Genomic DNA, 8,774 nt, shown 5'->3' on the forward strand with positions numbered 1-8,774 from the left:
GGACAGGCTGAGGCTCAAATGTCGACCTCAATCTGAATTAGAGCGAATGCGTAATCCCCGTCGGAATGAGATAATCTGGGTTACTTCACGATCAAAGAGGAACAGAGGCACAGAGGAACACCGACTGGTATGGTGCGAATAGAAGTTTGAAGCCAAGGGGATGGAAATCCGGGGGACGGTTGGTGGGGGTGCGGAAGGTTATTATATTCTCATCACTAGTCTAACAGAGCCATGTTAGTCACGGAGGGGACAAGAAGCAGTTTGATCGATGAGAGCAAGCACAAGCACCAAGGTAGCCAAGTGGAGGAGGGCGTGTACGAGGCATTTGAGGGTCTTTGGGCGAGGGTGTCGATGGCGTTTGAGCGTCCAGGACAGGGCCCATCGAGGGTGGGCCTAACGAGTCCACATGAAGAACCTGGATGATGGGTAATTTAGCGCTGGCTGTTCCTACTGTAAGCGGAGAGCTACTCCCAAGCAGGCAAGGCCTTCTAGCAGGGGGTCAAGTCTGGAGGTGGCACCCTTCGCCGTCACCTTGGGGTGCGCGTGGATGTGGGGATTTTATCGGTGACGATACAACGGCAGAGCTACACATTACCAAAGGATAAGGAAATAAACGTGAAAATCAACGTCAGTGTTGGATTTACGTTTGTGCGGTAAGCTAAGGGAACGAGATGTAACCATGTAATCGCGAGCCTCGAAGATTTCATGTAGATTATCAACTTCTTACACTATGAGCCAAGCATTTCATATCTGGGCATTGACGAAATCTTGTCATCTGTCTGGGCATTTGTCACTTGACTTGTTGTTAGCAGCTAGTAAACTTGGACTTGGAATTGCGTTCATCCTTGACAATGTCCTACCATGCTTGTCAGTATGTCAATCTAACAAAAGAGGTTGCTCTGGGAGTCTCAGTAGTGGACAGAAAGTTTCGATTAATCAGGAGACGTTTGGTTCATGTATTACAATTCTTTGTCCGCCGGGTTCTATCATTGAGTCTGGTGTTTTCTTCCCCTCCTTTCATTTTTATTTTCACTCTACCTAATCAGCCACCAGGGCGTCGAGACCACCTCTTGGCGTTTGCGGGACCAGATACAAGTCTCTTTCTTGAGCCATGCCCTCTTGGTCCGGGGTTAGCGTTTAAAATCTTGACGGGTATGGGCGGACTCGATCGGCGAGACCTGCACCTCGCGATTGTTTCCTGCCATTCTCCTCAACTCTGCTTGGAAGCCTATCAAAGGCAATCCTGCTTCTCTTGATATGCATACTGCGCTGGATCACCCGGGTTCTTAGCTCAAGATTGAACGTCCACAACAACTCCCACCTTGCGAGATGCCGGCTCCACGCAAGCACGGGCGCTGCAACACCAGCATTGAAGAGGCTGACAACTCTACTCCGTAAAGCTGGCGACAATACATACACATTGGCTGAGCAGCTAATACGAATGGCGGAGAGATCGCCAGTATAGCCCTTTGCATTACCATGTGTTGGAATCCTCTAGATCCAGCAATAATTCGAGATCCGAGGATATGGTAAGGTGATGTTGACGACATTTATAAGTTAGTCTGAGAGCGACACATTCACATCGCATGTTGTTATTATGTGCCAAGCAAAAAGACACAAGCAATTCAATTGACCCATTTCCCAAGCCACCGTAAGTTTTTTTTTCTTTGTGGTATTCTGACTCGAAAGGCGTTCAGCTGCCTCATCACGTATTAATAAAACTTCTCCAAACTTTACCCCGACTTGGAGAGATATGTAAATACGGCAGTACCCACATGCTGTCCCTCATATTCATGATTTGACTGTCTTTTTCCCCGTTCTCCCCACAATGGGTCTCGAGAAACAGGCCACGTAAGTAAGCCAATAGGTTCCGCAGGTCCAATGTTTCCAGATTCTGATTCCACACTTTGGACGAGCTAAGTTAGTCCAATAGCTCTCCCTGAGAGACAATTGACCAGAACTGACCTGAGCTGCCGTCCCCAGTATCCGTGCTAACTGCCCAGTGTGTCGTTCCCGATCCCAACAGCGTTCCTCTCCCCACAGTTTGTCAGTGTAGTGTGGAGAAGCCAATCACCGATAGTCCTTGACCATCCTAATCGAGTCAGCCGCTCCAGTATCGGCAGGGGTGGGCGTGAGCTTCGGAATCGGAAAGGTCGAATCGAATCGGCTCAGACATCACGAGGCGCTGCAAACGCAGAAATGCGGCCTGTTGTGAGAACAAGAAAATACCCAACCAAACCTACAGTACGACGGCATCGGTACTGTGCATCGCATCGACTCAACATTCGAACAAGGGCTGTTCTCTTCGTCATCCTTCCATTGTGCTCTTCGATGGAATCAGCCCTCTCAACGTCAACGTCGGACTTCCACCACCCGCGCGGAGGAGGGTACCCCAGAGTTACCGGGGTTTTCATGGTTCACGAACAGCATGCCGTAGTCCGTACCAAGTCCTCTTCTTTTGGAGCTGGCCCACTTCCGGACCTCAATTATCCGCTCTCAAAAGCCTTGCCCTAGGGCCATCATGAAGTTTACCAAAGCTTTTCCCTATAGACCCACCTTCTTGGAATTGCTATCTTATAAAGGTGTCCTCAGATCTGGTAGCAGTACGCAGCGAGATGCGAGAGACTACCTATTCAATTGATATGAAGTCAAAAACTATGACGCTCCTGTTCAACCCAAGAACATCATGTCGCTTGTCCCTTTGGTCCGGTACAGCAGGGATGAATCTGGGCATTGTCTGAACCAATCAGTTCGTATGGACACGAATTACGTCAGACGGATTGGCCAATAACGGAGAATAGTCGGCAACGTTCGGCTATCCAAAAACAACCAATATCCTTGATGGGTAGCTCTGTCGACGAATCATGAGGCTGTGAAATCTCTGTCGAAAGTACATTTCCACTTGCATGGAAGGAATGGCATGCCAAAACGTCTGAGGGTGTGAGCGTGAGCATCCATGGAAGACCAACACCGCTACGGGTTCCTAACGGTGCAAGTTAACGGGTTGCTCCGGGTCACTGAAGCTTAATATTTAAATGCGTTCTTCTTGTTCTATCAGGCATGAAATAGTCGGTGTAGGAGCAAAATAGCAAACTTGCTCAAATATACGGATACTCTGTACTCGTTAGCTTTTATGATTCGAATATGAATGCTTTCAGATCTTTCATAGTCATGATTCTTCATACAGATGAAGAAAAAGAAAAAGCAAATATACAACTTCCATCCCCCAACAAATTTAACCGATGCTGCAGGTTTGTGTCTTCTTGCAGATTTGCATGGATTGTGATGGCCAGCAAGGTGATCTATCTAAAATTAAAGAGGGCTGAGGATGGGAGACACGGAACGAAAATTCCTCACTACACCACCTCACCTCATCTCATTCTTACACTCCTTTTCCCACACCTTGACTGCAGTAAGTGTGTTTTTTCTTCACCGTTTCGTCAAGGTCATGTGGGTGTATTGTGCTCTGTGGGTACGGAGTATTAACTATTGAGTGTCATTCTTGTGACCGCCTCGAATTCCAAGGTGAACATCCAGTTTGGGAGCAAGCTAGTAAAGGTGAGACGTCGGGGGATCTCCACATCATCGCGATGCAAATCAATCACCGAAGGTCAAGTCAGTCCCGCCTGAAGCGGAGTTCAACCCGCAGTGGATCCCCTTCCGGCCCCGGTGTGTCCGGCGCTGAGATCACCTCCCCCATCGGCCACAACCCGAGCCCACTGGTTACCACTGCGGAGGGCTACTGTAAGCCTAAGCTCGAAGGGGGGCGGGAAAAGACATCCGGCTAACCCTGCCTGGTCAAGTTGAGCCCCTCGAGGTTTGAGCCATGAAGGCAGGGGAAATCAAACTCCAATGAGAGCAGGTATTTTCCGCTTTTTAATTCTTCAGCAGGTTATTTGTGCTTCTCCATGGGGTGCAAGTGGGCCAGGAACCTCGTCGTGCATCGTGTCGTCTCGTGCCGGTCAAAGCCATCTTGATGCAGATGCAGCTCCAGCCCAGCCCAGTCAAGACAGGGGCTATTTTTTGACATGACCGGCCCTGATGGTTGAGCTCTGGACCGGGTTTGATAGATGTATTTCACCTTCAACCTGGATATCGGTATTTCTCCGTAGGACTTTAGCATTTTTATTACCCTCCGCATTATTCCAGTAATCTGCCAAGTCTGTATGTATAGAGTAGTAAACGAGCTGGGGTGGTGGTGTGGCCGATCTCCCGCCCTGGACATGTTCCGTAACCCAAAGGTTGACGATCGTGCCATCATTCGCTGTATTCACGACGCACAGATGCGCAATGAGCGAAGGACGTCGAATTCAGGTCCGAGATCAACAATCACTGACAGCTTGGTCTAAGCACATCACTTCTGGCCGATGATGACTCTGTAGGGAAATAACGCCGGTCAGTCTCGTAGAATTCTCGGGACCCTCGGGCATTCTCTTGACACTCCCCAACAACTCATGCATAAGAGAAGTGATTTACCACAATCTACGTCAAATGTTGTGTTTGCTTGTGAAGAAATCCCCACTACGGAGCTTTTCTCTCGGGCTGTTCATGCGTGATACGAACCAGGAACAGGCTTCTTAATCGAAGCTGAGATTTGGTCTGCTCAATGATTACACACCATCTAGACGTAAATGATTAGTGGAGTGAGAGTTGATAAAGCACTTACTTGCCAGTATGGAGTAGATGCTCAGTTACGGCCAACTTATTAATCCTCGAAATTGTGTTTCAACCCATCATGTGTGCCTGATTACTCTGTACATAAGGCATGAAATCAAGACAACAACATAATTTCTTTGACACATAGTTTAGCACACCTTTCAGGATAATAATTTGTGTAAAAAGAAAACATCTCAGCTGCCTACACCCATCCGCCAACCTTCCGCACTCTCCGCCGTTATTATCGAAAGCTGGAGCCCGGGCCCGAGACGGACTCCACATACAACAATCCCAAAGGTCACCGCAGATATAACACCGTTGAAAAAGAAATGGCTACATGGTATCAACAACAAACCTTGCTCAAATACAAATACAAAACCCCTCCACCATCAGTCTCCGTTGCCCAATGGCACAGGGTACGTTTTCTATGACAGGAATATGTCTCATATCTTGCCCTATGGCCTATGCCCTCTGCCGCACCCACGCGCCGTCGCACTGCATATGTAGACTCCCCCTGCTCGGCTTTGGCAAACGCCATCCCCGAACCTCCAGGCGAGCTTTGGCTCGGCTACCGACGTCCTGAAGCGGCTGCGGCTATCAACCGGCCTTGACGTCCTCCCATCTTACGACTTGACTTAGGTTGTGCGAGGGACAAAAACCACCTCCCCCCAACAAGTTGTAACCCTCCCTCACATTCACCTGCCCGTTTGTTACGATCACGATCCTGTGGCATTTCTCTGGGCCCAAGTGGTGCCCTCAACTCGCCTCAACTCTTCCTACAGGCATCAATGCCTGGCTTTGGACATTCAAGAGCCTCAGTTTCCATTTATGCTCTCGGACATCGATTTGCGGCGGCCTAACAAACAATCTCCTACAGCAATTCAACATAGCTTGGTAGACCAACAACGTCAACAGGCCTGAGCGATCGGACATCGCAAGCAAAGTTTCGCAGATCTTCTTGTATCTCATATCGTCATTCTTTCCTCTACGTAACAACAACAATAAGTTGGACCGAAACCACCCAAATACCCACTGGCAAATCCTAGACATGGCAACCAATCTTACAACCTGGTCACTCATCACCTCCACACGTTCACAGGTGCCCCTTCAGTCAGAGTCACCAGGGGCCCAGACTTTGGTCGACATGAACATCGTGGAGGGTGATTTGGACTCACTCAACCCAATCTCACCAGAACCTGATCCTTCACGCTGAGACAGGTAAAGCATGCCTGGGCTTTGAGGCATGTCATGGTGCTTCCCAGAATGACTGGATCTTTAGCACCTTCATAGGTGTTTTCCAGTGCCAGTTCGCAAAGTCCCAAGATTGTCAAACCCATTTTGTTCGCAGAAGATGACAAGTCACCGACATATCTACCCACGGCATTTTGTGGCCAACCAATCACCTCACCTCGAGGCTCGCAGTGTTTGATCGCTAGTTGAATCATTGATCCAACAATCTCATCACAGTCACCACATCAGATGTCACATTGGAAATGGGCGAGGCAAGGCACAGCAATGCTTGTTTCGAACATCTCGTTGACTGGTATGTAAAATCTTCTTCCATCTCTTTTTTAACTTCGCCTCTATTCCCATCCTGTCTGGTTCATGCCAGATGTAAACAAAATTAATAGCCGTTAACACGTCAAGCAGATTATGGAAAACAAAAAAGCCTCATCACGGAGGCTCGCTCAGCAGAGTACTAGAGACCACCGACTATAGCGTGTGGTATAACATGACATACAACAGTAACCACAGCTGATCTTTGGCATTCAAGACCGCACAAAGCAGCGGAGTTGGTATACTCAAGTCAATCAAATACCGCAATCATTTGCAAGTGCAATCCCGACGACGAGCACTTCATGGTCGAGATATGCATCTTGGCCTATTACCAACCCTCAAATGGCAATGCTTGTAATCATACACAAGTGTGCACATGATTACAGATGCGTCTTAGCATCAGCAAAGCAAAGGGGGTTGTAGATACGCTGTTTGATGAAAGTGGTCAGGGCAACATCACCCCACTCCTCCCACTCAGCCCATTGGGACTCAGGAAGCTCAGAGACACCACCACGTCGAGCGGCCTTCATGACCTCACGAGCGACAATGACACTGGCATCACGGACACGCTCAATGCGGGGGTAGATAAGGCCCTTGTGAACCTCATCGGCATTTAGGGAGCCGGCCAGAGCAGCGGCGGAGGTGTAAACCATCTCGTCGGTAATTCGAGAAGCCTTGGCCAGGATGGCACCGAGACCCAGACCAGGGAAAATGTAAACATTGTTACCTTGGTTGGGGTGGTAGACCGTGTGGTGAGTTTCGTCACCAAACTTGGCCTTGACGGGGTTGAAGGGAGAACCAGAAGCGAAGAGGACAGTGCCCTCAGTCCACTCAATGGCCTGCTCAAAGGTGCACTCAGCCTTTGTGAGAGGGTTGCTAAGAGGGAAGAGAATAGGACGGCGCTCAAGGCCACCCTCCTGGACTGAGTTCTTGAGAGCGCGGACAACGGGCTCGGTGAAGACGCCGAAGGTCGCAGTGAGACCAACCAGGGCACTGGGCTTGACATACTCGATGACTTCCTCGAGAGTACGGTACTGGTGACCATTGTTGTCAGTTCGGGCAAAGTACTTCTTGTGCTCAGCCAGGCGGTCACCACGATCTTTAGTAACCAGACCCTTGGTATCGACGAGCCAGAACTTGTCACGGGCGGCAGCCTCGCTCAAACCACGGCGTGTATAGTACTCAACGAGCTGTTTGGCAACACCGACACCAGCAGAGCCAGCACCCATGAAGACAAGTCGCTGTTCCTCGATGGGAACACCAGACTGCTCAACGGCGCCAATATATCCACCCAGCACAACGGCACCAGTTCCCTGGATATCGTCGTTCTATCAAGATCAGGTCAGCGCTGAACTTTCATCAAATTCATCGGTTCACTTACGAAGCATCGGTATTGGTTTCGGTAACGGTCGAGATAACCAAAGGCCTTCTCACTGTCGAAGTCCTCGAATTGGACAACCATGTTGGGGAAAACCTCGCGGGCAGCCTCCATGAACTCATCCATGAAAGCCTGCTGCTCAGGGTATGAAGGTCGCTTTTGTCGAAGACCCAGGTAGAAGGGGTCCCTCAGGTTCTCCTCATTGTTGGTACCGCAGTCAAGGACAATGGGAAGGGTCTTGGAGGGGTGGATACCAGCAGCACCGGTGTAAAGAGCAAGCTTTCCGATCTGGTGTTCCAGGTTAGGAGTATTTTCAAGTATGGTTTTGCGATCGACTTACAGAGATACCGACACCGTTAATACCGAGATCACCCAGACCAAGAATGCGAGAGCCATCGGTGATGACACAAATCTCGGGGTCCTGGCAAGGCCAGTTTCGGAGCATAGCACGAATGGACTTTCGCTGCTTGATGGAGATGTACAGAGCCTCGGGGCGAGTGTAAATGCTAGAGTATTGCAAGCAGACATCACCGATTGTGGGGGTATAGACGAGGGGCATGAGCTCTCGGATGTTGTCGATGAGGAGACGATAGAAAAGGTCGGTATTTTGGTCCTTGAGAGTGGACAGGTAAAGGTACTTGTCGATAGGTGTCTGGCGGGTCTGAATCATCTTCATGGCTCGGGCGCACTGGGTCTCGAAGCTCTCCATGGTGTGGGGGAGGAGACCAGTGAGGTTCTTGGAGGCGCGTTCCTCGGGTGTGAAGGCAAGTCCTGCAAAAAGGATCGTTAGCATGCTTGAAGGAAAGTATGACAGCCGGTGAAGAAGTAATTCATCACGAGCGAAAGACACCTTCCATGACTACAAGTGGTAGCAAGGCCACTGGCGCCATAGTGGTGACAACAAGTGTTGTCGCAATTGACAAGATGGAATGGGACGGCTTACCCTTGTTCCAGAGAGGTTCTCGGACAATCTGGTAGCCGGCAGCATTGGACTCGTCAACATATTCAGGTGTTCGGTCCTGCTTGACCTCGGCATAGTGGTCTTGGACGTAGCCACGGTGTTGATCAAGGGCGGCCATCTTGATTTCTTGTTCGATCTTGGAAAGGTCGACGGGGGACATTGGATTGGAATCTGTAAGTCTTCGTCTAGAAAGACATGGGGAGGTTAGATATAGTTATAGGC

The 8,774-nt window shown here is 49.6% G+C and overlaps 1 protein-coding gene across 1 annotated transcript; it reads right to left on the reverse strand.

The window, feature by feature from the left end:
- Positions 1-6,593: 6,593 nt before the first annotated feature.
- On the reverse strand, positions 6,594-8,670 carry FTJAE_8157 (malate dehydrogenase (oxaloacetate-decarboxylating)(NADP+); the record flags this gene model as incomplete). Its single annotated transcript, XM_037354944.1, has 4 exons — positions 6,594-7,541; positions 7,595-7,879; positions 7,932-8,362; positions 8,535-8,670. 4 exons carry the CDS (start codon positions 8,668-8,670, stop codon positions 6,594-6,596), a joined length of 1,800 nt encoding a protein of 599 aa, XP_037204799.1.
- Positions 8,671-8,774: the final 104 nt, after the last annotated feature.

The sequence above is a fragment of the Fusarium tjaetaba genome (genome assembly GCF_013396195.1).
Source record: "Fusarium tjaetaba strain NRRL 66243 chromosome Unknown NRRL66243_c0000171, whole genome shotgun sequence".
Classification (NCBI taxonomy): Eukaryota; Fungi; Ascomycota; class Sordariomycetes; order Hypocreales; family Nectriaceae; genus Fusarium; species Fusarium tjaetaba.